Source organism: Arvicola amphibius, chromosome 4 (genome assembly GCF_903992535.2).
Source record: "Arvicola amphibius chromosome 4, mArvAmp1.2, whole genome shotgun sequence".
Lineage (NCBI taxonomy): Eukaryota > Metazoa > Chordata > Mammalia > Rodentia > Cricetidae > Arvicola > Arvicola amphibius.
In genome coordinates, this window is record NC_052050.1 from 66,506,141 (window position 1) to 66,533,406 (window position 27,266).

Consider the following 27,266-nt stretch of genomic DNA (forward strand, 5'->3'; position numbering starts at 1 on the left):
GTCTTGGAGCATAGGATATTAGCTTTTTCAACTTCACTAATCAAAGCCAGATCACTTTACAAAGTGCTTGTACCAATTTATACTCCAAGGACTATACAAGTGTTCTCACTGCTCCACATTCTTGTTAATAGCTGGTACTAGTCCAACATTTTGGTCTTTGCCAGCCAATGTCAATGTATGCACCACTCTTTACCAAAATAAGTTGGCTGTAGTTTTGGTAGACACATTTAATCTACCCAACAGTAAGAAAACATCCTTTAAATTTGCTACAATTTTTTTTATTTTAACAACAAATGGGGGCAGTGTTTTATCAAATAAATATGTATGAACTGACTAATCACATAGTCTATCTCCTTTAATAAATAACAGCAACATATAGTTCAATATGCCAGGCATTGCTGAAAGGATGTTAAATAAATCCTTCTAACAAACTGATGAAGTCTTATTTCAATTCACAGACTAAAAAACAGAGGCACAGAAATTTAATTAGTTGCCATAGATTTAACCAACAAAACTAAAACCAACCTATATTCTAATTTCTATATTGTTTCTTGTTGTTGTTGTTGTTGTTGTTAGTATCACTGGATAAAGAGAAAGGCTTATTTAAGATCACAGTTCAGATAGTGACAGGGTTCTTGTGGGCAGAGTCCCAAGGCAGTGAAGGGCAAGGGACACAAAGTACATATCCTTTGATCTTTTCTTTCTCTTCTTATAAAGTTACTAATGTTCAATCATGTAGCCTCCAGTCTGATGATCTTATCTAATATCCTAATCACCTCCTTAAGGCCACACCTCTAAAACTACAGCTGGGTTAAATTTCTATTCTTATAATTTTGCCAAACAGGGATTAAACTCCAGCATGCATTTCAGAAGGGACAAGCCATGTTCCATGTTCCACCCATGGTATGTCCTCAAACTCTGGGTGGCCACAACTTTAGGGGTCAAATGACCCTTTCACAGGAGTCACCTAAGACCATAGGAAAACACAGATATTCACATTATGATTCATAACAGTAGCAAAATTACAGTTATGAAACAGCAATGAAAATAATTTTATGGTTGGGGGGCACCACAACATAAGGAAATGTATTAAAGGGTCACACTATTAGGAAGGTTGAAAACCACTGTATTATCACTGAGAAATTTTAATTTGAGTGCTTTGATGAGCTCCCTCATCTATAAAATGAGGCTATTAGTTTGTTTAATTGTCTTGAGGAGTAAATTAATGAGTACAACTCTCTATGGTCCTTAAGATTCTGCCTGTAACAAATGTACTAAATGAGTATTACAAATACTAACAGTATGGACTGGAGGATGGCTCAGCAGTTCAGAGCACAAACTGCTCTCCAAGAGATCTGAATTTGATTCCCAGTACCCACATTAAGCAGCTAACAACTACCTATAACTTGAGCTTCAGCTTCCACACTCCTAGGCACCTGTACTCATGTGCACATACCCCAACCCCAATATACAATTTAAAATATTTTAAAAATTTTAAATGTTAACAGTATTCTCTTACCTTTTCTTATCTGTAGAAAAGTTTCATTTAAAAGTGTGATTATTTACCTAAGCTTCACCTTTTGGGGAGGGCATGTTCATGTATTTTAGAGAAATCATTTTCAGTTTTTTTCTTTTCTCTCTTATGCAATCATTTCTAGTCCATTAATTTGACTCCTAGAGATTAACTGGTTCTACTTTCTTTAGATTTATTTTCTAACATAAAATAGAACACTCAACACATGTATGTACATCAAATAAAAACTTTGTTTTTTTTAAGAGTTTTGTTACTTTGGGGTTTTTATGAGCAGGCACCATCACGCCCAGCTCTAAAATAATTTGTAGTCTCAAATTTTTTCATTACTTTATCTTCAATAAGTAGGAAAAGTATGTCAAAATCACCTATAATAGTAAACATGTCACTTTATCCATTTTTTTGAATTTTTTAATATTTATTTATTATGTATACAATATTCTGTATACATATTTATTATGTATACAATATTCTGTCTGTGTGTATGCCAGAAGGCCAGAAGAGGGCACCAGACCTTATTACAGATGGTTGCGAGCCACCATGTGGTTGCTGGGAATTGAACTCAAGGCCTTTGGAAGAGCAGGCAACACTCTTAACCACTGAGCCATCTCTCCAGCCCCACTTTATCCATTTTTAATGAATTTTTTTAGGTATAAATGCTCTCTCTGCATGTATGCCTGCATGCCAGAAGAGAACATCAGATCCCACTATGGATGGTTGTGAGCCAACATGTAGTTGCTGGGAATTGAACTCAGGAAAAGCAGCCAGCGCTCTTAACCACTGAGTCGTCTCTCCAGCATCCAATTTGTTTTATATATTTCTATTTTATTTAATTCTTTTTGCTTGTTTATTTTTAGATAAGTTCTCTCTATGTAGCCCTGGTAGTCCTGGAACTCAGAGACATCCTCTTGCCTCTATTTCAGATTAAGGCATGGGCCACCACACTAGATCTGTGTATAGTTCTAAAACATGTTATAACTGACTAGCAAATAAAATTGTATTCACCATAAGTAACTTTTTTGTTGTTTTCTTCGAGACAGGGTTTCTTTGTGTAGTCCTGGCTATCCTGGGCCAGGCTGGCCTCAAACTCACACAGCTTCACCTGCCTCTGTCTCTTGCCTCCCAAGTGCTGGGATTAAAGGTGTGCATCACCACTGCCTGGCTAGTAAGTTTTTAGTTCTGGTTTTTATATGATGCAACTGGAGATATATCAGCTTTCTTTTTGCTGTCTAGATATTTTTTCTTAACCCTTTGTTTCTAATATTTCATAACTTATATAATGCATCTTGAAAATATGTTTCTAAGTAACCCATATTACTATGTATGGTTAGTATCATACTGTTGTAGAAGATTTAAATTATAACTCAGTTATACCTTCCTATGAAGATAAGAGCTCTGGTGTGAGATTACAGGCACTATCATGTCCAATACAAATTTAAAAATATATAAAAAAGACTGTGAGTTTATCAAAATGTTCATAAACTGGGATGGGGGTATGGCTCAACGGTACAGTGCTTACCCACTCTATATTGAGTTCAATACCCAGCACTGCAAAATAAGTGGAAATAAAAGTTTAAATAAATTGTATGGGGAGTGACTCCATCTACCCATACTACCACTTCTTTCTTTGGATTTTTCAGGCATGGTTTAGCAGTTCAAGGACTCTACAACTTTAGCAAATTAAATAAAAAGAAAATGCAGTTCTCGTAGATGTTATTGTCAAGTTTGTCTTCTTCATCCTGTTTTAGCCTCAGTCTTTGCACAGAACCAAGGTGTATCTGCTTTAAAAAAATGTCAAACATCACACTCAAGATCATTAAGGACTTCCGAGAAATAGGCTTGTAAAAGCATGCCATAGGCAATTAAAAATATGATAGTTCAAATTAAAACATACTTACATAATTCACTACAAAATAATATTTATAAAATATTTGAGAAGTACAATATAAAGCTAATATGACAGAAATTGGGAAGAAAAAAAAAAACAAGAAACCCAAAGGCTCAATAAAGGAAGCGCCCCTTGAAATCTTACGAAGTCCAAATAGAAGTGATAGAATTGTGAAAATCATGTAAGAACATTCCCTAGAATTAAATGCCTTCTGACTAAAAGAATGGACACCAGCAAATTAATTTGTAAAATCTCCATACAAAGCCCAAGGTAGATTTTTCTGAATTTTCAGAAGAAAATCCTGTATCTTTTGTGATTTCTCAGCTACAATACTGGTAGCCATAAGACAATAGAGTAATGTCTTTGAATTTCTAAGTTAAAATGATTTCAATTTATAGCTGTTGTATGTATGGAATGTGGTATATGTGTTCAAGTGTATGCAGAGATGTTAGAGGTTGGCACCGGGTGTCTTCCTCAATAGAGTTCCACCGTAAATCAAATTATTCTCAATAAATAACAAAGACTCTAATAAGGTCTTTAAACCTGAAGCTCACCGGTTCTGCTATCCCCAGGGGCCTTCCTGTCATCATTTCCCCAAAGACGGTTTTAGAACAAAGTACCACCGAGCCCAGGTTTTTGCATGAGTGTTGGGTGTACATAAACTCAGATCCTTATGATTTGTGTGACAAGTACTTCACTGACTAAACCATCTCCCTAGCCCTTCAATCTGGAATTCTATAACTATCAGACTGCCAAGCAAGCATAAAAGTAGAATTGATTTTTAGGTTTGCAAAATCTTATGTTTCTTTGATAAAAATGTTAAAAAATTAAATTATTCACAAATAATTCCTAGTGTATTTCTGCATTGTTATAGATGTGTAGTTTGTAACTTCTAAAGTAAGAATTAACCCAAAATATAAAACTAGTAGCAAATCTATATTGAGGGGCTTGTGTGAACAGGCCACATTTGATTCACCTTCTCAGTACCTCACAATCTGCATTTTCCTAGTATAAATGGAATTTTTAAAAAATATATACAGATTATAGAGACAGAAAACCAGGTGAACAAACCTCAAAGTCCTGCCCTCCAAGTACAGTACAGCATCAATTGTATAAAATGAGTTCATTAACCCACCTACAAATTTTTATTACAACCCTATCCAACCACTACATTGAGATAGGAGAATCATATAAAGCAGACAACCACATTTGGAATAGCTTGGAATAGAAGGCTACTGTGTTAAAGGACACTCTGTATTAGTCAGTGTGGGCAATGTGTGTATAAGGAGACAGGTCCCTGGAGCTCTGGAGGTGTCCTTACAAATAGGTTATACTGGAGCTCCAGCTTCCCAATAGGTTCAGTCAACAACCATATAAGGTATAAGAGGCCAGAATCTTCAAGCAAGGAGAAAAAAAAGTTCTCCAAAACCACTTCTATTTTTAAACTCTAAATTACCAAAAAGAAGACTACTAGTTCATTAATTCATTCTTTTACTCAGTCAGCAACACTCAATATCAGGGATGACACCAGAAAATACACTATTACACTAATTGCTAATGAGGGGTTATAGTAAAAGGTATAATAATCTACTCTGGAAAATGGGGTTGTCCTTGAAATCTTAAAAAACAATGAAACATGAAATTTTTCTTTAAATTGGCAATGTCAAAGAAAAACTTAAATTATTTATTAAATAATATCAAGCAAGTAACTCAAAATAGAAATAATTTTAACCTAATTAGAACTTTTCCATTCCATAATTTAAAGTATTTTTAATTTCTTATAGCTTCAGAATTTCATTCTTACATGTAATATATTTCAATCCAGTTACTTTTTTTTCCATTCATCAAACATTTAGTGACTTTCTTCTTGAGCCAGGCACCAGAAATACAGCAGAAAACATATTAGAGGCTATTCCCCCTTATACAACTTAAAATCTAGTGAAAGATATGACACCAATGAGTGCAATTACAACACAGAAGACAACAGCCCAGGACTTGGGGATATAGCTCCATGATAGAGCACTTGCCTAATATGTGTGAGGACTTGGGATCCATCTCCATCATAAGGAGGAAAATAAAGAAGAGGGGAAAAGGAGAAATAAAGGTTCTATTACACTTTGTATTTTGAAACTGGGTGTACTATGCATCCCTGGCTGGCCTAGAACTCACAATGTAGACCAGCCAGGCTTTAAATCTGCAGCAATCCTCTTGCCTCTGCATCTTAAATGATATGATTATAGGTATGGATCACTATGTCCTGCTCCACTGAAACTTTAGAGAAAAATATGAGGGTGAGATGACTCAGTTGATAAAGTGCCTGTTGTGCATGTCTAAGGACCTCAGTTCAACTCCTGGCAACCAGGTAAAAATCTGGATTCTGTAGCACGTACACGTAACCTCAGTGCTGTGGCAGAGGGGAAAGCTGGAGACAAGTGGATTCCTGAAGCTCACTGGCCAGCCTAGCTGAACTGATGAATGAGGTTCAGGTTCAGTGAGGTACCTTTTCTCAAAAATTAAGGTTTGAAGCTGGGTATAGCGGTCTTTAATTCCAGCACTTGTGAGGTAGAAACAAAAAGATGTCTATGAGTTGGAAACCAGACTAGTCAACATAGAAAGTTCCAGGACAGTCAATGCTATATAAAGAGACCCTGCGTCATATACAGCAACCCAACAGCCAACATCAAACTAAATGGAGAGAAACTCCCAGCAATCCCACTGAAATCATGAATAAGACAAGGTTGTAAACTCTCTCCATATCTATTCAATATAGTTCTTCTCTCACTATTTGCTGATAATATGATATATAAGTGACCCAAAAAATTCTAACAAGGAACTTCTACAACTCATAAACACTTTCAGTAATGTAGCAGGTTACAAGATTAACTCAAAAAAAAAAATCAGTAGCCGTCCTGTACACAGATGATAAATGGGCTAAGAAAGAAATCAGAGAAACATCACCCTTCACAATAGCCACAAATAGCATAAAATATCTCGGAGTAACTCTAACCAAACAAGTGGGACTTGTATGACAAGAACTTTAAATCTTTGAAGAAAGAAACTGAAGAAGACACCAGAAAGTGGAAAGATCTCCCATGCTCTTGGGTAGGTAGAATTAACATAGTAAAAATGGCAATCTTACCAAAAGTAATCTACAGATTCAATGCAATTCCCAGCAAAATTCTTCACAGACCTCCAAAGAATGGTACTCAACTTCATATGGAAAAGCAAAAAACCCAGGATAGTCAAAACAGTCCTGTACAATAAAGGAACTTCTGACTTCAAACTCTACTACAGAGCTACATTACTGAAAACAGTGTTATATTGGCATTAAAAACAGAGAGGAGGACCAATGAAACCAAATTGAAGACCTGGATATTAATCCACACACTGATGAACACACCTGTTTTTTGACAAAGAAGCAAAAAAATATCAAATAAATAAAAGAAAGCATATTTAACAAGTGGTGCTGGCATAACTGGATATTAACATATAGAAGAATGAAAATAGATCCATATCTATCACCATGCACAAAACTCAAGTCCAAATGGATCAAAGATCTCAACATAAAACCAACCTTACACTTTAACTTCACTCACTTGAACACATTGGTACAGGAGACCATTTCCTAAATATAACCCCAGTAGCACAGACAATGAGAGAAACAATTAATAAATGGGACCTCCTGACTCTTAGAAGCTTCTATAAAGCAAAGGACTCAGTCAACAAAACAAAACAGCAGCCTACAGAATGGGAAAAGATCTTGACTAACCCCACATCAGACAGAGGTCTGATCTCCAAAATATATAAAGAACTCAAGAAATTGGACACCAAAAGAACACATAATCCAATAAAAAAAAAATGGAGTACAGACCTAAACAGAGAACTCTCAACAGAGGAATCTAAAATGGCTGAAAGACACTTAATGAAATGCTCAACATCCTTAGTCGTCAGAGCAATGTAAATCAAAACAACTCTGAGATTCTATCTTACACCTGTAAGAATGGCCAAGATCAAAAACACTGATGACAACTTATGCTGGAGAGGTTGTGGGGAAAAGGAAACACTTCTACATTGCTGGTGAGAATGCAAGCTGGTACAACCCCTTTGAAAAGCAGTATGGTGATTTCTCAGAAAATCAGGAAACAACCTTCCTCAAGACCCAGCAATACCACTTTTGGGTATATATCCAAAGGATGCTCAATCGTACCACAAAGACATGTGCTCAGGTATGTTCATAGCAGCACTGTTTGTCATAGCCAGAACCTGGAAACAACCTAAATGTCCCTCTACTGAAGAATGGATAAGAAAAATGTGGTACATTTACACAATGGAGTACTACACAGAATAAAAAATAATGACATCTTGAAATTTGCAGGCAAATGGATGGAGCTAGAAAACATCACATTGAGTGAGGTAACCCAGCCCCAGAAAGACAATTATTATATGTACTCATCCATAAGTGGTTTTTAAACATAAATCAAAGAAAACCAGTCTACAAATCACAATCCCAGAGAACACAGACAACAACGAGGACCCTAAGAGACATACATGGATTTAATCTACATAGGAAAAGACAAGATCTCCTAAGTAAATTGGGAGCATGGGGACCATGGGAGAGCGCTGAAGGAGAGGGGAGAGGAAGGGAGGGGAGCAGAGGAAAATGTATATCTCAATAAAATCAATAATTTAAAAAAAGATGTATACACACACATGCACACACACACAAAGAGACTCTGCCTCAAAAGGAAAGGAAGAAAGAAAGAAAGAAAGAAAGAAAGAAAGAAAGAAAGAAAGAAAGAAAGAAAGGAGAAGAGAAGAGAAGAGAAGAGAAGAGAAGAGAAGAGAAGAGAAGAGAAGAGAAGAGAAGAGAAAAAGAAAAAGCCCTCTGCCATCAACATTAACTTCTGGCCTAAACACAACCACACACACGTATGTGCGCACATATTCTTTTTTAAAATAAAGAAAAAATTTGTCATCACAGTGCTCAAAACAATGTGCAAACACATAAGTCAAATTATTCTCAATAAATAACAAAGACTCTAATGAAATCTGACATACAAACAAAAATACTGGAAAGAATGAAAGGAGAAACTAGGATGCCAGGCCTGGTGGGGTACACCTGCATTCCCAACATTCAGAAGGCTATGGCAAAAGGATTATTAATACATGTTACAGGCTAACCTGTCTCAAAAAAAAAAAAGCAATCTGTATTAGTTACTCTGCTGATGCTCTGAGAAACTACCATGACAAGGCATAAATATGGAAGCGGGAGCTTGGGTTTACTGTTCCCTAGGGTTAAGAGGCCATCATGGCAGGGAAGCATGGCAATAAGCAGCAGATATGTCAGCAAGAGTAGGAAGCTGATATATCACACCTTTAGCAACAAGCACAGAGCAGAGAAAGTGAACTGGAAGTGAGCACCAGAGCTTTAAACTCTCAAAGCCTACCTCCAATGATGTACTTCCTACGGCAGGCTGACCCTCTTAAACCTCCCCAAACAGCATCACCACCTGGAGACCAAGTGTTCAAATGCCTGAGTCTATGGAAGATATTTCTTAGGCAAATCACTGAAACCCCAAAAACAGCAAAAAGAGAAACATGGGAAAGGGAAGAAAGGTCCAGGGCAGAGAGGGGGGATTCTGGGAAATGACGGTTTGGGGAATTCTAATTTTTGAGTATCTACTATCAATTTATCCTCAGAACATCTCTAAGAAGATTAAGTATAACAGGCCTAGACTCTTCTCAGTATCCCTGCCCCAATCTCAGCCACATTTGGTGTGAGACTTGATCATATTTCTGGCTTGAGGTATACTACCACCATCAGAGCAACTCCACATGCCTTAGCACTGGTCCAGGTCATAATCATGGGAAAGTTTATTGGTAATGCAAACAGCACAGATTCTCTAAAACTTTTACTGGAAATCCTGAAGTACAGTCTGCCTGTTCCAAGATGTGATGTGAGAAGGAGCTAGCAGCATTGCACCTAAGACTTCATGACGATAAAAAGAATGAAGCCTGAAGACTTGGCAATTAAATGCTAGAACTCAGTTTGAAAATCAAGAAGTCTGGTGTCCAAACCAAAAGACCTTAAATCAGTGCATGATAATGTTTCTCAAAGCTAAAATATACCACTAAAACTCAAAAGAAGGCTAGCAGGTCAAGTTGAAAAGTTTAGATTTAATTGAGAATTTCCCTTTTTTTATACTATAGCATACTGAAATTAGTTTAGTTTGGAGAAAGGCAAGAGGGACACACAGAAAGATCCATTAAGAGGTAGTCAGCAGTTGAATTCCTGCTACAGACAATAAAGAGTAAATGTTTCTAACTGTGCTAGATATCATGTCAACTTGATACAAGTTAAAGTCATTTGAGAGGAGGGAACTTCAATTAAGAAAATGCTTCCATAGATGAAGGCAAGCTTGTAGAGCAATTTTCTTAGCGACTGATGGGGAAGGGCCCAGCCCACTATGGGTAGTGTCATCCCTAGGCTAGAGTCCTGGGTTCTGTAAGAAAGTAGGCTGAGCAAGCCATGGGGAGAAAGGCAGCAAGCAGCACCCCTCATGGTAGCCTCTATCAGCTCCTACCTCCAGGTTCCTGCCCTGATGAATTCCCATCATATTTCCTTTGATGATGAACTGAGATGTGCAAGTGGAAGACAAGTAAACCCTTTCCTCTTCAAATTGCTTTAATCATGGTGTTTCTTCACAGTAATGGTAATAACCCTAAGACATTAACTTAGGAAAACAAAAACACAGACAACTCTTTTTAACAATTACTTCCTAAAAAACATTTAAAATAACTTTCTTCACCGAATTAGAGGCTTTTTAAAAAAAATGGATAAAAGTATCTAAAGCAAGCCTTTTTAAAAATAATACTGTGCTTACGTGCAATATTTTTACTTCCACTTTAATGTGCCTAATGGAAAAAACACAAAATATAATCAATCTTCTGGACAGCACCTTTTTTCTCGAATTCTTTAAATGATCTAAATATCATTTCAATTCTATAATGACAGCTGGGTATGGTGACACAAGCCTATAATCCCACCAAACAGAGGTAGGAAGACTGTGAGTTGAGTCAAAGTAAGCTACATGGTCATTTCAAGGCCAGCTTGAACAACATGGTGAGACCTCATCTCAAAAGAAAATTAAAAAATAAATCCTACAAATGTCTGAAAAGTATCCTACGGTATCTTTCATCTCCAGCTATGAAACAGATGAGACAAACCCACAGGACTCTGTTCAGTAGGGGCTATCCTAAGAGTGAACAGCATCAAGAAGGCAGCAGTTCCTGGCCATCTTTTCTAATGGGGGAACCATGAAAGACAATACAGAAACATATTTAGGATTTCTTTTTGTCATAGTTATCTCCTATAATGAAGCCCTACAGTGGCTAACCATGATTGGGCTTCTCTAAGAACTGCCTCTTGGAAATAGGTAGTTACTAATGTCTGTACCTTTTGTGTGATTTAAGGGGCTGAAGAGACGGCTCAGAGGTCAAGAACTGGGGCAGCTATTCCAGAGGACTCAGGTTTGTTTCCTAGCACCTACACAGCAGCTAACAACTGTATATAACTCCAGTTCTGTGAGATTCCTGTCCTGTTCTGAGAGCATGAAATGCACATGGTACACATATATACATGCAGGCAAAACACCCATACACATATTTTCTGAAGTGTGATTTTAACAATTTAAGCTACTAACATGTGAGCATACACACACACACACACACACACACACACACACGTACACATACACATTTGCCTAGTGTATGCACACATGCACACAATTTCAATCACTCCAAACCCTGATGACATAAAAAAAGTGCTGGACAACACCTTAGGCAAATGCAAATTAAAACTACAATTCAACACTTGGGAGGCAGAGGCAGGCGGATCTCTGAGTTCGAGGCCAGCCTGGTCTACAAGAGCTAGTTCCAGGACAGGCTCTAGAAACTACAGGGAAACCCTGTCTCGAAAAACAAAAAACAAAAAAAAAAAACCCTACAATTCAATAGTACTATATACCCTCATAACAGCCAGAAGACAAAAAATTATTAGGAGTCAGTGAGATGGCTCAGAGGTTAAAGGTACTTTAACACAAGCCTAGTGACCTGAGTTCCATTCCCAGAATTCATGTAAAGGTGGAAGAAGAGGACCAAGTCCACAGAGTTGTCTTTTGACCTTCACATCCACACTGTATCACATGTATGTCCCTCACATACATCATACACACACAAAACAATAAAATTTAAAATTTTAATTGGTTGAGATAGTTATGTTTCTACACAACAAAAAAGTATTCATTTTCTTAAAAGGATAATTTAATGTACTGAAGGATTTATAGCAAAAGTAATTTTTTGCAAAATAACTTTTCTACTGGAACTTAAAACAAATATTTTTGAAGAAGCTTGGAGACTTTTTTAAAAGTTAAGTAGTACTTTGCACATGAGCCAACAACTCTACTGCTCAGTATCTATACAAAGAAACAAAAATTATTTCTAAATAAATAGTCATACACAAATATTTACAGCAGAATTGTTCAAATATCCTCTAACTGATAAATGAATAAACAAATTGTAAGGCTGGAGAGATGACCAAATGTGTGAGGACCGGGAGTTCAGAACCCAGAAACTCACAGAAATGTCAGGTGGGCATTACCTGTCACCTGTTATTCCAGCCCCAGAAGGCAGAGCAAGGGGACTGCCAGAGCACAGGGGCTGACAAGACCAGTAACATAGAGAAGTTCAGGGTTTGACTAAGAGACCCTGACTTAATAAGTGAGATGAAAGGTCAATCCAAGAGAATCCTCAACATCAAATTCAGCTCTCCACATGTACCCACACACATGCAAAAGCATAAAGACACCCCACACAGAAAGAAAAACAAAACAAAAATTGTGCTACACCCACACAATGGAACACCTACTTAAAAGGATGGATGGAACTACTAAAAAAGCAACATCCAAGATACACTTCAAAAATCATCATTCTGGGTGAAAAGAAGCCAGACATGTGGTTATGTAAGCTATAACAACATTTTTATGACATGTTCAAAAAACCCAAATCATAATGACAGAAAGCAGACCAAATATTATCTTGGGTGATAAAGGATTAAGGACGGAGAAAAGGGAGTGAGCAAAAGCAAAAATTTAAGCTGATGGAATGCACTCATGTGACTTGTACCCTTACATATATTCGTATTTTATTGTATTTAAATTATAACTCAAGGAAGCTTTTTTAAAGCTGCGTTAATTAGATCTCAAGTCACTAGGTATGTGATACAGACTTTTCATTTTCTCACATTACACTTGTACACGTCTTGTTTTCATAGCAAGCTTTATGATGAACTGCACGGATTGGGCTTCCACCTTGGAAAAAGGATTATGAAGTTCTCTACATTGCTACTTGCTCTACCTCACAAGGTTACTGTGAAATATCAAACGATATAACTCATGAGAAAGTTCTTTGGCAGTGGTAAAGTATTACACAACCATATAGAACACTTACTCAAAAAGCAGATTTTATTCACATTAGGGACTTGAGACTCTTGTAACCTTGGTTACTCAAAGTTGGTCTCTGCACAGATATAAACAGCTGCCTATTCAAATGTCATCTTTTAAAGCTCTCTCTCCAAAGCCTGGGTCTCTGGAGTCCCTAGTCTTCATGTATTAGCTTGTGTTATCTGCACTTTCGTTTTTCAAAGGAAAAACAAATGTCAGATGACCATAGCACAAGACATTTACTTCCCAGTACAGAGAAGAAAAGTCGACTCTTTGATTAAGCGTTTCCAAAATGGTAACTGAGCTTTTTCATGCTCTAAATATCAGTTAAATTACCTGCCACTTACTATTCAATTTCATATATGGTTTCCTGATGTAATCTCCATTGTTGACAGGGTGGACAATCTCAAGAATACTAAAAACTATAAAACCTGTGTAGCACAATTAGCTTTGCTGCAAAATTTGACAGTGTCCCCTTACTACTAGTGTACAGTTGGGTTCTCTGCTATACTGCCAAGTTTGTGTGATAGGTGACATCTGACCTAGTTACATGTGCAAGTTTCCACAGCGCATTATGGAAGACACGACAGTATCTTCCAATACAATTCCACGCAGGAGGTTAACCGTTCAGCCAAGCTTCTATAAAATCTGACAAGTCTAAAAAGTTACTACAGCAGCAACAGGTACTGCAGTCAGAAACGAACAAAGCCTGCAATCGCCCCCCTCCCCCACCACACACACACAAATCTACTACCGTTTTCTATACAGGACTCCTTTTCGGTAAGAGGTGCAAGGGGAAAGAACTAACGCGGGTCCTCCTCGAGTCCGCCAGGTAGGAACCCTAACCACTTCGGTGTCGCATTTCTCCTTCGATAACACTAAGGTCGCTCGGCCCGATAACTGCACCGCTCCAATTTTAGTTTCCAAGAAGGCTGACAGACCGGCAGCCTGCCCACTCGCTCGGTCAGCCTCTCTGCGTTCCGCAGGTTGGCCGAACGCGCGGCTGCCTGCACAAAGCCAACCGAGGGCGGCTGATCACAGGGAGGGAGAAGCTCCCGGCCCGGCCCCGGAGGCCTGCGGTGAGGTCGCAGCCCCGGCAGCGTGCGAACCGCCAGCCTCCCGAGGCCGCGGGCGCGTGGCACGGGCGGGACGTCAACAGCCCAGCGAAGCGGGCACTGGACCGCACGCCCCGCCCGAGGCCGCGACCCCCTCTCGGGGGCCCGCGACTTCCTACCTGAACGCGCAGTCCGGATCGCGGGCGTCTCGGCCCGGAGCGCCCAGCCCGCTCCGCTTGTTGAAAAGCTTCTGGAACAGGGTGGGCGCCATGCTGGCCGCCGCCGGACCGAGGTCGCTCAGCTGGGAGCTCGCCGGAGGCCCCCCGCTCCTACCGCCGCCCCGCCACCCCCATGGGCGCCTCAGTCATATGACAGAAATTAGTCACTTCAAACGGCCACGGCGCGCGGGGCGGAGCGCGAGCTGGAGGTCGCGGCGATTGGCTGGCAGCGAGCCGCGTCACGTGGCAGCGAGCAGAGCGGGGGGCGGGGTGGGGGTGGGGAGGCGGGGCCGCCTGCCATTGGCTGACCCATGGGTCTGTCACGCGCCCTCTCACGGGGCGGGGCGTGCGAGGGCGCGCGGCGAGAGGCGGGAGAGAGCCTCCAGGGCCTAGGCCCGCCCCTGGCCCTCCCCGGCTGCCTAGGCTCTGGGAGGAGACCTTGGTCCGCGACTTGGGGTGCTCAGTTTCCATTGACACCCGCTTTTAGTATCTAGGAAGATCTAGCGACTGCTCAGGCTTGGTCTCCTTGGTAACTAACAAAATCACAAGCAAAATCTAGGGAGGCAAGCAGCCTTAAAGAAGGCATCTACCTAAAAATATCTAACCCTTTATGCTAAGTATTTAGAATCTGAGAAACTGTGGTTCAAGGGCTCAGTAGCAGAGGGCTTGAGAAGCATGCTGGAGGCCCTGGGTTTGAGCCCCAGCACCAAACATGAATTTTAGCAAAATGTCTAAGGGAGGCAGGAATCAGAACTTCCACAAAATAAAGACATAGTTAACATCTAGTGTGGGAAAGGAGGACTCCAGCATTGTAACCAAATGACAAGACAGGGCTCTCAAAAAGGAAAATAAGGCTCGTGAATGTCCTTCCAATCTTATCAAAACGTCAGGGTTCAGATCAAATTCGTCAACCGTTTACCAGGATGAGGGATTTTGTGCAGTGGAATGCAGTTCTCTGAGAAATGTGGGTGTCAGGGAACTGGTGGTGTATGCTTGGAAGGCTAGAGATGCTTGAGAATTTCATTTAACTTGAAATAGAAACCAAATCTTTAAGAAGCTACCAGCTGATCTGTAAAGTTAAAAGTTTAAGAAAAATAAGTAGGTAGCCCTAACATGGAAAAAAAGAAAATTTGGCAGAATATTTTCATATCGTTAATAATTTGTCAATAGTTAGCATGTTGAACTCTGATGTTACAAGATTTTTATATATATTTATTGAGACAGGGTCTCTTGTTGGCCAGAGCTCACAGCTCACCAAGTAATCAGTTTACACTGCTCTTTCTTTTTTTTTTTTTTTTTTTTTTTTTTTTTTTTTTTTTTTTTTGGTTTTTTCTGCAGCTTTAGAGCCTGTCCTGGAACTAGCTCTTGTGGACCAGGCTGGTCTCGAACTCACAGAGATCCGCCTGCCTCTGCCTCCCGAGTGCTGGGATTAAAGGCGTGCGCCACCGCCGCCCGGCCACACTGCTCTTTCTGCTTCATCTTCTTGATATCAGTACGATTACAGCTTTACATTCCTTTGCCCATCCTCTTGAAGTAGATTCTGAGGATCAGATTCAGGTCCTCATGCTTACGCTGCAAGAACTTTATCCATCAAGCTGTCTCCCAAGCTTCCAAAGCTGTTGCCAGGAGCATGGTATGGATGTGCTTGTTTTGTTTTGGGTCTTTGTGAAGCTCAGGCTCATCTCTAGTTCCCTATCCTGTCTCTACTGTTCCAGTGCACAAGACTTTTAAAGCATTACTTGAAGATAATTACAAAATGATTTGCGGCCGGGCCGTGGTAACATAAACCTTAATGCCAGCACTCAGGCAGAGGCAGGTGTATATCAGTGAGTTTGAGGCCAGCCTGGTCTACATAGAGTTCCAAGACAGCCAGGACTGTTACACAGAGAAATCCTGTCTCGAAAAACAAAAACAAAAACAAACAAAAAAAAAAAGAAAGAAAGAAGAAAAAAAATTTGCTCATCCCAAAAACATTTGCGTTCTGTGTACTGGAGATCAATATTAACAACAGAAAAGCTAATTTTATAGACAAGAAGAAAACAAATTGGTAAGGTAATTTCAGACAGTGATTAGTGTTGTGAAATGAATAAACTAATAATAAGATTATGGCATAAGAAAAGTCTTTCTGAAAAGGTTTGCGGTGCACAGGTTAGAATTTATTCATGGGTCCTTTGTAAATTGTACAAGTTTCAAAAGTTACTGGGTGTGGTGCTTTGAATAAGAACGCACCCTATAGGCTCATATACTTGCGTGCTCAGTTACAAGAATGGAACTGCTTGAAAGGGTTACAAGGATTGGGAGGTGTGGCCTAGTTAGAGCAGGTGTAGTTTTGTTGGAGGAAGTGTATCACTCACTGGGGGTGCAGTTTGAGGCTTCAAAAAGCCCACCCCAGGCCCAGTTTTATCTTGCTCTCTCTGCCTGCAGATTAGGATGTAGCTCTCAACTACTTCTCCAGCACCATGCCTGTCACGTGTGCCATCATGATCTCAGCCATGATGATAATGGACTAAGCCTCTTAAACTGTAAGCAAGCCCCAGTTAAATGTCTTCTCTTCTAAGAGTTGCTGTGGCCATGGTGTCTCTTCACAGCAATAAAACAGTGACTAAGGCATGGGGCAATCAAGTTTCCAAATACATTTCTTGTACATTTCAGATAATCCTTCTCAATCTCACATCAAACACCAGAAGATCTTTAATATGAAAAAAATTAGCTATATATATATTTTTCAAGCAAAATATCTGTGACATTTTTAATGTAAAAAAACTTTGATGAGTCAATGTGTACTGAAACTGCTGAAGTTTCTCGTTTTCATATGAGTTAGGTGAATGTGAATATAAGCAGACTAAAGCCTTCTACACAGGACCAAAGTCTCTTAAGGACAAGAGGCTGTCCATGGCTGGCACAGAGATGCATCTTTCCAGGTTCCCACAGAAGGAAGTTTCCACATACAGTATCCTCATGTGCCTTCGTCTTGGGAAAGAATTACTTCATAGGTGATCATAGATATTAATAGTAGGAGAAGCTGTGCTGCTTGCATAAGAGATGTTTTATTTTAGTGTTCTCCAATCATACAATCCCTTCATCTCTGCATTCTCAGTCTTTAAATTACAGAGAAAACCAAATTTATTTGCTACCACTCATCACATTTTCCCTATACTGTAATATAACACTAAATAACAGAATCAAAACATTGAAAGGATACAAATTTTTATTATTTTATTGAGCTATATATTTTTCTCCATTCCATTCCCTTTCTCTCTTCTCCCCTCCTACCCTCTCCCATGATCTCCATACTCTCAATTTACTCAGAAGATCTTGTCTTTTTCTACTTCCTCTTTCTTAGGGCCCTCTTTGTTGTCTAGGTTCTCCGGGATTGTGAATTGTAGGCTGGATGTTTGTTTGTTTTGCTTTCTAAGAACTACCTATGAATGAGTACATATGATATTTGTCTTTCTGGGGCTGGGTTACCTCACTCAATGTATTGTCTACATCCATCCATTTGCCTGCAAATTTCGATGTCATTATTTTTTTCTGCTGTGTAGTACTCCATTGTGTAAATGTACCACATTTTCCTCATCTATTCTTCAGTAGAGGGGCATTTAGGTTGTTTCCAGGTTCTGGCTATGACAAACAGTGCTGCTATGAACATACCTGAGCACATGTCCTTGTGGCACGATTGAGCATCCTTTGGATATATACCCAAAAGTGGTATTGCTGGGTCTTAAGGAAGGTCATTTTCTAATTTTCTGAGAAATCTCCCTATTGATTTCCAAAGAGGCTGTACAATTTTGCACTCCCACCAGCAATGGAGGAGTGCTACCTTTACCCCACATCCTCTCCAGCATAAGTTGTCATCAGTGTTTTTGATCTTGGCCATTCTTACAGGTGTAAGATAGAATCTCAGAGTTGTTTTGATTTGCATTTCTCTGATGACTAAGGATGTTGAGCATTTCATTAAGTGTCTTTCAGCAATTTTAAATTCCTCTGTTGAGAGTTCTCTGTTTATGTCTGTATCCCATTTTTTTTATTGGATTATGTGTTCTTTTGATGACCAATTTCTTGAGTTCTTTGTATATTTTGGAGATGAGACCTCTGACTGATGTGGGGTTAGTGAAGATCTTTTCCCATTCTGTAGGCTGTTGTTTTGTCTTGTTGACCGTGTCCTTTGCTTTGCAGAAGCTTCTCAGTTTCAGAAGGTCCCATTTATTAATTGTTTCTCTCATTGTCCGTGCTACTGGGGTTATATTTAGGAAATGGTCTCTTATTCAAGTGTACTTCCCACTTTCTCTTCCGTGAAGTTCAATGTGGTTGGTTTTATGTTGAGGTCTTTGATCAATTTGGACTTGAGTTTTGTGCATGGCAATAGATATGGATCTGCCGCGCACCACGCCCCCATGTCTGCGCTTGGTGCGCTATTACCCAGTTACCGAGCTTCGGGCAAGGGGCTGGAGGTTAAAATACACAGACACACACAAACAGAGAGACAGCGACACGGGTCATCCTTGAATTCCCCAAGAATGCCCCCTTTATTGTGTTCAGGGGCAGATTATATAGAGATAGCCACACCCCAGCCAAACCCACCAGAAACCACTCTCCTGCCATCAGGAACTCCTGAAGGTCTCGTGCTCAGAGCAGCTGTAGGCACTCAGATCAGGGGATTACAAGAATTTCGGGATCTGAGGTCTCACTGTTCCCAACATGGATCTATTTTCATTCTTCTACATGTTGACAGAAAGGATAGAAATTGTAAGACACAGTTACGCTTAAATTCTTCCGAGACTGGTAAGCTATATTAAACCTGTTGCTTACTGTTCGTGTTTTCTCATGAAGACGCTGAGGTGTCTTGAAAGCAAGTTCTTTTAAGTTTAGGGAATACATGTGTGGGAAATAGAAATATAACACTTTTATTTAATCATTCATGCTATCTTACATAAATGTAGAACAACAAATTAGGAATATTACAAATAATTCCTGTAATCTAACTCTAGAAGATTCAAACTGGACTCTGTCTATCAGCTTCAAGACCACCCTTCTTGGCTAGGTGTAGTGATGCATGTCTGTAATTTCAGTGCTCAGAGTGCAGAGGCAGGCGGATCTCTGTGAGACTGGGGCCAGCTGAGCCCACATAAGGAGTTCCAGGACAGCTGGAATCAATCACACAGAGATCCTGTCTCAAAAAACCAGAAAAAATTACATACACTACATAAATATAAATGACAGGGGTAGTTTTCACTGTTTTTGCTGTTTGCCTGACCTAGGAAATGTGCCAATAAAGCTATAATCTTGCTCCTTAACCACTATGCTAATAAACCTTGACTTTGTTGTGCTAAATTATTCTGAAAGAAAAATTTCACAAATTACCATCTCAAAATAATCAGTCCACTTACACATACTTGGGGGTCAGTCAATTTTTAAAACTCTTAAGCCAACTATTTATAGCTACATAATAAGAAAATGGCAGTGGTTTGAAGTACAAAAAGGAATAAACATCAGTTTATTTGCAAACATCCCTTAAGTCCTTCCTGTCTCAGTCTGACTGAGGCACTGAGGATACAGTGTTGAAAGGGGAGTCTCCATTGGGAATGTACTTCTTACGGGGAGGAAACAATCCCTGCAGGTTGTGATAGGCGCTATAACAGAAACCCATGACAGAAAGTAACTGAAGAAGACCAAAGTTAGATGGGTGTAGGAAAGGCCTCTCCAAAGATTTAGGAGTTGAGCTGATGTCTGCAAAATTTAGGAGGCAGCTATGGAAAAGAGGGTCAAGAACATTCTGAGAGAAAGGAGAAAGTAGAAAGGCCCTGCAAAAACAATAGGTTTGGTGTTTGAAGAGAAGGGGGAACTCAGAAGAAAGTCAGTACAGACTCCTGGAAGGAACAATAGTTTGCATATGGTTAGAAAACACAATGTGCCAGACTGTATAAGTCACAGTCCCTTGTAAATCATGAGAGGGGGGATAAGAGCGATGGGACTAGGCTGGTGATATAACTCAGAGGTACAGTGCTTGTCTATCATGTGTGAGGTCATAGGTTCAATCCTTGAAACCACAAGAAAGTAAATGGTAACTGCAAGCAGCCCCCACTTAGACTCAGTGAAACACATGAAAATCATTAAAACAACAACAAAAAGACACAAAATAGGAGAAATTGTTGGGAAGGGATTCAGTGGGAGTGGGAGAAAATAAGAAAGAGGAATGGAGAATGAAAATGACAAAAATAGTGCCGCCAGTGCAAACTGGCTATAAAGCATTTCAATGGCTTTTATGGACTGGATGTTTGTGTGCCCGCTGGGGATCGGAAAGAAAGTACTCTGAGACCATGCTCTGAGGCAGGAGTGGCTCTGGCTCTGCTCCGCCATGCTAAACTGTGCTGACCTCAGGCAGGTCTATCGTAATTACCATAATAACAGCGCAGTTAAGGTTTAGACGTGGCTGTAAACAGGCGGTACCATATTACCTCTACCTGGCGCAACTTAAGTTTTTAAGAAGTGGTTAACCTTTTAAGAAGTGCTCCTGGATATTAGAAAATTACAGATTCACAATAGGAAAGATTCAGACATAGAAGGCCTTTAAATGGCTCACGTAGGCTTAAAAGAGAGAAAAAGAAAATATAGAGAATAAAGTTAATGCCTTTAAAAAAAAGGGTAAAGTGTTTAAAGAGACAAAATAAATTGATAGAGTAAATATAAGCCACGTAAAAATGGAAAATTCATAGAGAGTCTGGATTATGTATTTTATTGTGTTTTCTTTGAAATTTTTGACTGTAAAGGAGCTAAATACAGAGAGACATTTCATTATATGGGCTGCCAGGCTAGACCAAAATAGACATTTTAATGGTATGACTTCAGGATTTGGATCTAAGAACATGATGCTTTGGAAAAGAGTTTCTTTTGTTTTCACAGAGGATGAGACTCTGTGGATTGCTTCTATCCCAATATGGTATGATAGACCACGCCCTCCTGAAAGGTTGCTGTGAACATCTTCAAAAAATTACTTCACTCAACTGCCAACTGAGAGGAACCTAGCACACAGGTTACACCATGAAAGACCTAAATAACAGCGCCCCCATTCAGCAGGAAGCAGTTTGGAGAGAAAAAACTGCGCCCATTTTCCCAAATATTGCTTATAAATGTTCTTTTACATTTAAAGGGGGAGATGATATAGATATGAATTTGCATTGGTATAGATTTTAAGGTCAATTTTGTTATATGTATATGTATTTCTGATCTTGATTAAGCTATTGTGATTGTAGTTCATTTTAAAAACTGTAATGTATAATTAGGAAATATAGGTTGTTAATGGATAATCATTGATAATAGTTAAGCTTGTAGTCATGTTATTAGATTTTCTAGATATGTAGAGATATATTTCAGTTAGATAGACATTCTTCATATCTTTCAAAGACTGCAGAATATGGCATTTAATGTTTTAATAACTTAGGGTTTTTCATGACAATGAGACACGTCTGCTCCTGGCAGCACCAATCTACTTCGAGAGGAAGATGGGCATCGAAGAGGCTACTTATGGAGTTTGTTAGCCATTTGGGCAAGAAACTGCTCTTGGCTGGACTGTTGCATAAACTGGACACAAAGAACCCGCAGAGAGAGGACTGCTGAACTTGCCTAAAGGTGAGATGGTCTCTCAGGGTTCCTGATTCGTGAAAGAGTCTGCGAGACGTTCTGCAGGACACAGCAGAAAATGACTGAACTGTCTTTGGAATTTTTCTGCTTCATGGAAATGTCTGCTGGATACTGTGGGCCTGAAGCCCGAAGATGGATGCCCCAACAGTACAGAGGAACTTTGGGTGACTGTCCAGGCAGCGAGTTGTCTCTGTCATTTCTAGAGTTTTATAAGTTACTTATTTCTTGTTTACTTAGGTAGCATTATATCCTTCTGGAGTCTTTGATGGAGTTGAAGAATAAATAGATAGTTATAGCTTTCCTTAGTTATGATAAAAGATAAAATAGATTTAAATATTGTAACTGTAATACTTGCTTGATAACTGTTTTGTTATATGTAATTTTGCTATGTTAAAGTTGAAGCCTTTCTTTTTTGTTTAAACAGAAAAAGGGGAAATGATAGAGGAGAGTTATCTGTCTATGTTTCTTTCATTGGTTAATTAATAAAGAAAACTGCCTTGGCCCTTTAAGAGACAGAAAATTAGGTAGGTGGAGTAGACAGAACAGAATTGTGGGAACAAGGAAGTAGAGTTGGGGAGACGCTTCAGGCAGTCTCCATAGGAGTCTCCATGCTGCTCCTCTCCGAGATGGACTCAGGTTAAGATCTCTCCTGGTAAGCCACACCTCGTGGTGCTACCCAGATTACTAAATATGGGTTAAAGGAAGATGTGAGAATTAACCAATAAGAGGCTGAAACTATGGGACAGGCAGTGTTTAAAAGAAAAAAAAAAGAAAATGACAAAAATACATTATACACACATACGATTTTGTCAAAGAATGAAGAAATAAAGAAGTAATTGTAGCTATTAAATAATGTTAAAATAGAAAAGGGATATGATCTAACTTATGACTTCACTCTGGCTATTATGTAGAAAAGGAATTATAGAGAGAAAAAAATGGGAGAAGGGCAGTCAAATAGCTAGTTATCTATATATAGGGTAGAGGCAATAGTGGTTAACTAGGGTTATTTTGGAGATGTAGTTGGAATAAATTCTAATGGAGAAAAATCAAACATATTGCCAATATTTCTTTACTTGAGCAACTTAAATGTAAGTTATACCAGGAAAAGCAGGTTTGAAGAGGAAAATCAAGTATGTTAAGTTTGAACTGCCTGTTAGATACCCATGTGGAAATTTAAGAGAGTATATGGGTAGAAGGCCAGATTCGGGATGCTCCTCTCATACAATTTATCACAATGGAATGACTGACTTTTTCTAGAAAAAAAAAAATGTAGATACACAAAAGATAGTCCAGGATTAAGAACCAAGGATTAAGAAAAAAAGGACAGTTCCCGCAAGTCTAGAAGAAAGAGACCCAACAGAATAGGAGGGGGGAAATGTCCTCCCCAAAAGGAATAGGTAGATCACATGAATGTTGTTGACTGTTTAAGTGTGCACTGATTAGGTTGTCAACAGGAGCTCTTAGCAAGAGTCTCAGTGGAGCATGGAAATGGAAGCCTGACTGAGTGTGTTCAAAAGAGGAAGGGCAGAGAGGAAACAGCAAAGCAAATGCAGTTTCTCTGCTTAGCTGTGACAGAGAGGAGACTGGAGAAGATTGGGTTTCTCTTTTTTTTTCTTAAGATGGGAGACATTATAGAATTTTTATGCTAATGGAATCAATCTAATAGAGAATAGACATACTGTTTAAAATTTGAAGACTCCAATAATAAGCAAGACAGACACAGTTCCTGCCCTTTAAAAACCAGCAAGCCACAAAGAAAGTTACTGCAGATTGTAATGAATTCTTCTAGGGAATCAAGCCTTTACCTTAAGTATAAGAATACTGGCATGAATTCCTTACTTGAATTTTATTAGATGCATACCAAAGTTCATATAATGGCATATTTCTAAGATAAACTTTTCAACAAATATTTTTCAAACATTTAAGATTCTTACTGTGTGCCTGCCAGCTTTGCTAAAAGATGGAAACACAGTAGATAACAATATATAATTTATAAACTGATAGATCTTAGAACATATGAAAAATAGATCTGATAGGTGACTGCATGCTCTCACATGATTAGATAAATGCTATGATGCAGGCATCTCCAGAAAAGCTGATTGAATTAAATCTATCAACCAGCCTATAATAGAAAATTGCACATAATAGAAAATACAAACAAATTAGTACAAACAAAAGAATGAAATTTACTAGTGTTCATAACTAGACCTAACAACACTAGATGAAGAGTTCAGGCACAGATTTATTCAGGTGCTACCACACTGATAATATTCAGCTGCTTTCACAGTGCTGCACGGTGCCATGCAGACCCCTAAGGGAGAAAAGCACCAACGGTCTTATCCAGCACTGGATCCTGCATACTATAACAATGACATGCCAGGCTAGACGGGCCCATTTGCCCAACAGCAGCTTGACAGTTATGCGGGTAACCACCTACTTTCTGATTGGGTTTAAAGCCTGCTCCATAGGAAAACGGGACCCCACTCTTGTTATTTTGCTAAATGGTCATGTTGTCTAACTACCATCTACATATTTATGTTCATGCCCATAAACGGATGACACTCAACCTTGGTCAGAGAAGCCATTTGTGTAGTAGGCAGCAGTTAATGCACATAGCTGGTGAAAATTCTGAGAATTAGCGACTATTGAGAGCTCAGTCCTAAATAGGGCATCCACATCAATACTCCTCTTCACCCTTGCCCTCATCCAAGGCTGAAGAAGAGGGTTCGGGAAGAACGGAAGAGCTGAGAAGAGGAGGGAGTGTTGTGAAATGGAAATGCGATCATCTTTTATGGCATAGCTGTTTGACTGTACTTACAATAGCTGTGGTTACCTGCACAAAACCCACACAAGACTGAGCCAAACAAAATTCCAGAACTAATGGAAGAGGGACTCCCAAGGCCACATACCTAGCAGAGGAGCTCTTAACAGTTTATGGCTGCAGGGGAAGTCACTTTTCTTTGGTGAGACAGCCACTGCTGGGTTGCCCACAAGCTAAAGGATGGTCCTATACCCATGCGCATATGGGCAGCACTAATTAGACTTTGTAGATTGTTTTTTAAAAGGAAATAAACCATGAAATTCGGAGAGGACTCTGTTGAGGGAGGGGATATAGTAGTGGCAGTGGATATGTTCAAAATACATTGTATACATACAAGAAATTCTCAAACAATAAATAAAACAACTATATTTTTAAAGAAACACAAATAAAAAATAAATACTTGAAATCATTTACAACATCCTTAACCATCAGGAAAATTAACACTGAGATTCCATCCCATTCTAGTCAGAATGGCTATTGTGAAGAAAAGAAATAACAAATGCTGGCACGGGCGCTGGGAGAGAATAACCGGGACCAGCTGGGGATGCCAACTGTGTAGTCACTCAGAAAATCAGCATGGAGGGCTCCAAAATGTGAAAACAGAACTACCGTATGACCAGCTCTACCACTCCTGGGCATAGGCATGAAGGAACCTAAGTCAGCACACCACAGAGAGACTTTCCTATCTATAGTCATTGCTAGTCACACTAGCTAAGGAATGGGACCACCAAAATGTCAATCAACAGATAAATCTACAAAGAAAATATGGTGGATAGATACAATGGAATTTTATTAAAACAAAATGAAGATGAAAGAAGACTTCAGCTGGGAGGAAGCGAGACGGCTCGGTAAGTAAAGGCACTTGTTGACAAGCCCACTGACCTGAACCCAATCCTCTGAACCCATATGGAGGACAGAGAGCTCCAGCTTCTGCAAACTGTCCTCTGACCTCTGAAATGCATGCCCCGTCTACTCACATATAAATGCACTTTTAAGAAAGGAAATGTTCCGATATTTAATCCTATAGAACCATTTTAGATCTGGGACACATTTCTGAAGCTATCAGTACCAGCATTGTAATGACGATGCTAACTGAGTTAAATCATTAAAGATCTATGCCTGTAACTAAAGGTAGAATCAACCCTAAACCATATAGTTTAGGTTCATAATAGATTCAAAATAGGTTTATAATAGATTTAGGCTTATTTAAAACCTACTTAGAATAGAGTTAAAGGGTAATGGATAGATTAGTACAAGCCACTACACACCTCCTACCACCAGCACCACCACTACTTCCTGGGATTCAACTGGAAGGCAGGAATAGACCTCGTCTCAGTCCTCATCCCCTACTGTTTATCATATGTCTGCTTTCGAAACCACAAGAGCTGCTTACGTATTTGAACAGTGGTCTGGAAAACAGGTCTGAATTTGTTGCATCCCCCATCATTAACATTCTCTTCTGTATTTTCGTAGTTCACCTCCAGATGAAGTCAGAGAAAAATAAAATAAAATAAAATAAAATAAAAATAGCTTTGCTAGTGGCTTAGACCTTGCCAAATCATTTACAAGGATGTTATTGTAGAAATATGGTATAGGTCATTTAACTTCAGATTAAATAAAAGATTTTTATGCTTTTCCTTGCTCCTGGAGCAGCTTTGAAACTTTGGGTCTTGCTTTTCTGTGTAGACTCAGTCACAACATGGGGGTAAAATCTCATCAGGTCATGCGACTGTACTCTGTCCACTGACAACAGGGTCGCCGGTTTTCTTGGAATAGGCATTGTCCAGACGCCACAAGTTATACTAAGAAAACAAGACAAGCATAATCATAGTCCTACAGATAGTATTGGAGCTACTTTAAAGATGACGTAACATGTTAAAAACTTAGTGTATGACTGACTGTACACACATTATATATTCCTGCTTCAGCAGTTTTTGAGTGTAGAGTTTCTTTTAGTCAGACCTGGAATTAGGTCTCTCACTCATGTGGTTTCAATTAAGTTCTGTTAAAAATAGCTTGTAATATAATCATTTTCATTTTTAGCACTTCAACAACTTTACTACTTCTGATCCATACAAAGGACAGATCTGGGGACCAAAACAAAGGATACAATACCCTCAGGAGAGCTCATTAGGAGCACAAAACATCTAGTTTAGTGCATGGTCTTTTTTAATTTTTAAAAATTTTTATTTATTTATATTTTATATATGAGTGCTCTGCATATACTTGCACACCAGAAGAGGACATAAGACCCTATTATAGATGGTTGTGAGCCACCATGTGGGAATTGAACTCAGGACCTCTGGAAGAGCAGCCAGTGCTCTTAACCACCAAGCCATCTCTCCAGCCTGCATAATCATCTAATAACACCTAGGTCCATATTTTAAAGTACAAACACATGTACATGAAGCATATGAGAGAATATCTCTTTTCTTAGCTGACTAAAGAAAATACCAAGAGCATTAGCAGAATTTCCAGACAGTTTATCACAAACAATAAGGGAATTTTATTTTATATAGTTTAATTTTATATAATTTCAGGCAGACGTTCTGCTTATATCGACTTTTTAACTTCACATTCATATCTTCAATGCAGTGAAAATTCAGCCACAGCTG

At 39.1% G+C, this 27,266-nt stretch overlaps 1 protein-coding gene across 2 annotated transcripts in view; it reads right to left on the bottom strand.

The window, feature by feature from the left end:
• The window catches only part of Fnip1 (folliculin interacting protein 1), an 85,767-nt gene extending 71,437 nt beyond the window's left edge, over positions 1–14,330 (bottom strand). For both annotated transcript variants that reach the window (XM_038325888.1, XM_038325887.1), the window contains exon 1: positions 14,154–14,330. In XM_038325888.1, coding sequence (XP_038181816.1) covers positions 14,154–14,245 — 92 coding nt within the window. In that variant the 5' untranslated portion in view covers positions 14,246–14,330. The remainder of the gene's footprint in view (positions 1–14,153) is intronic.
• Between the last annotated feature and the right edge of the window lie 12,936 nt (positions 14,331–27,266).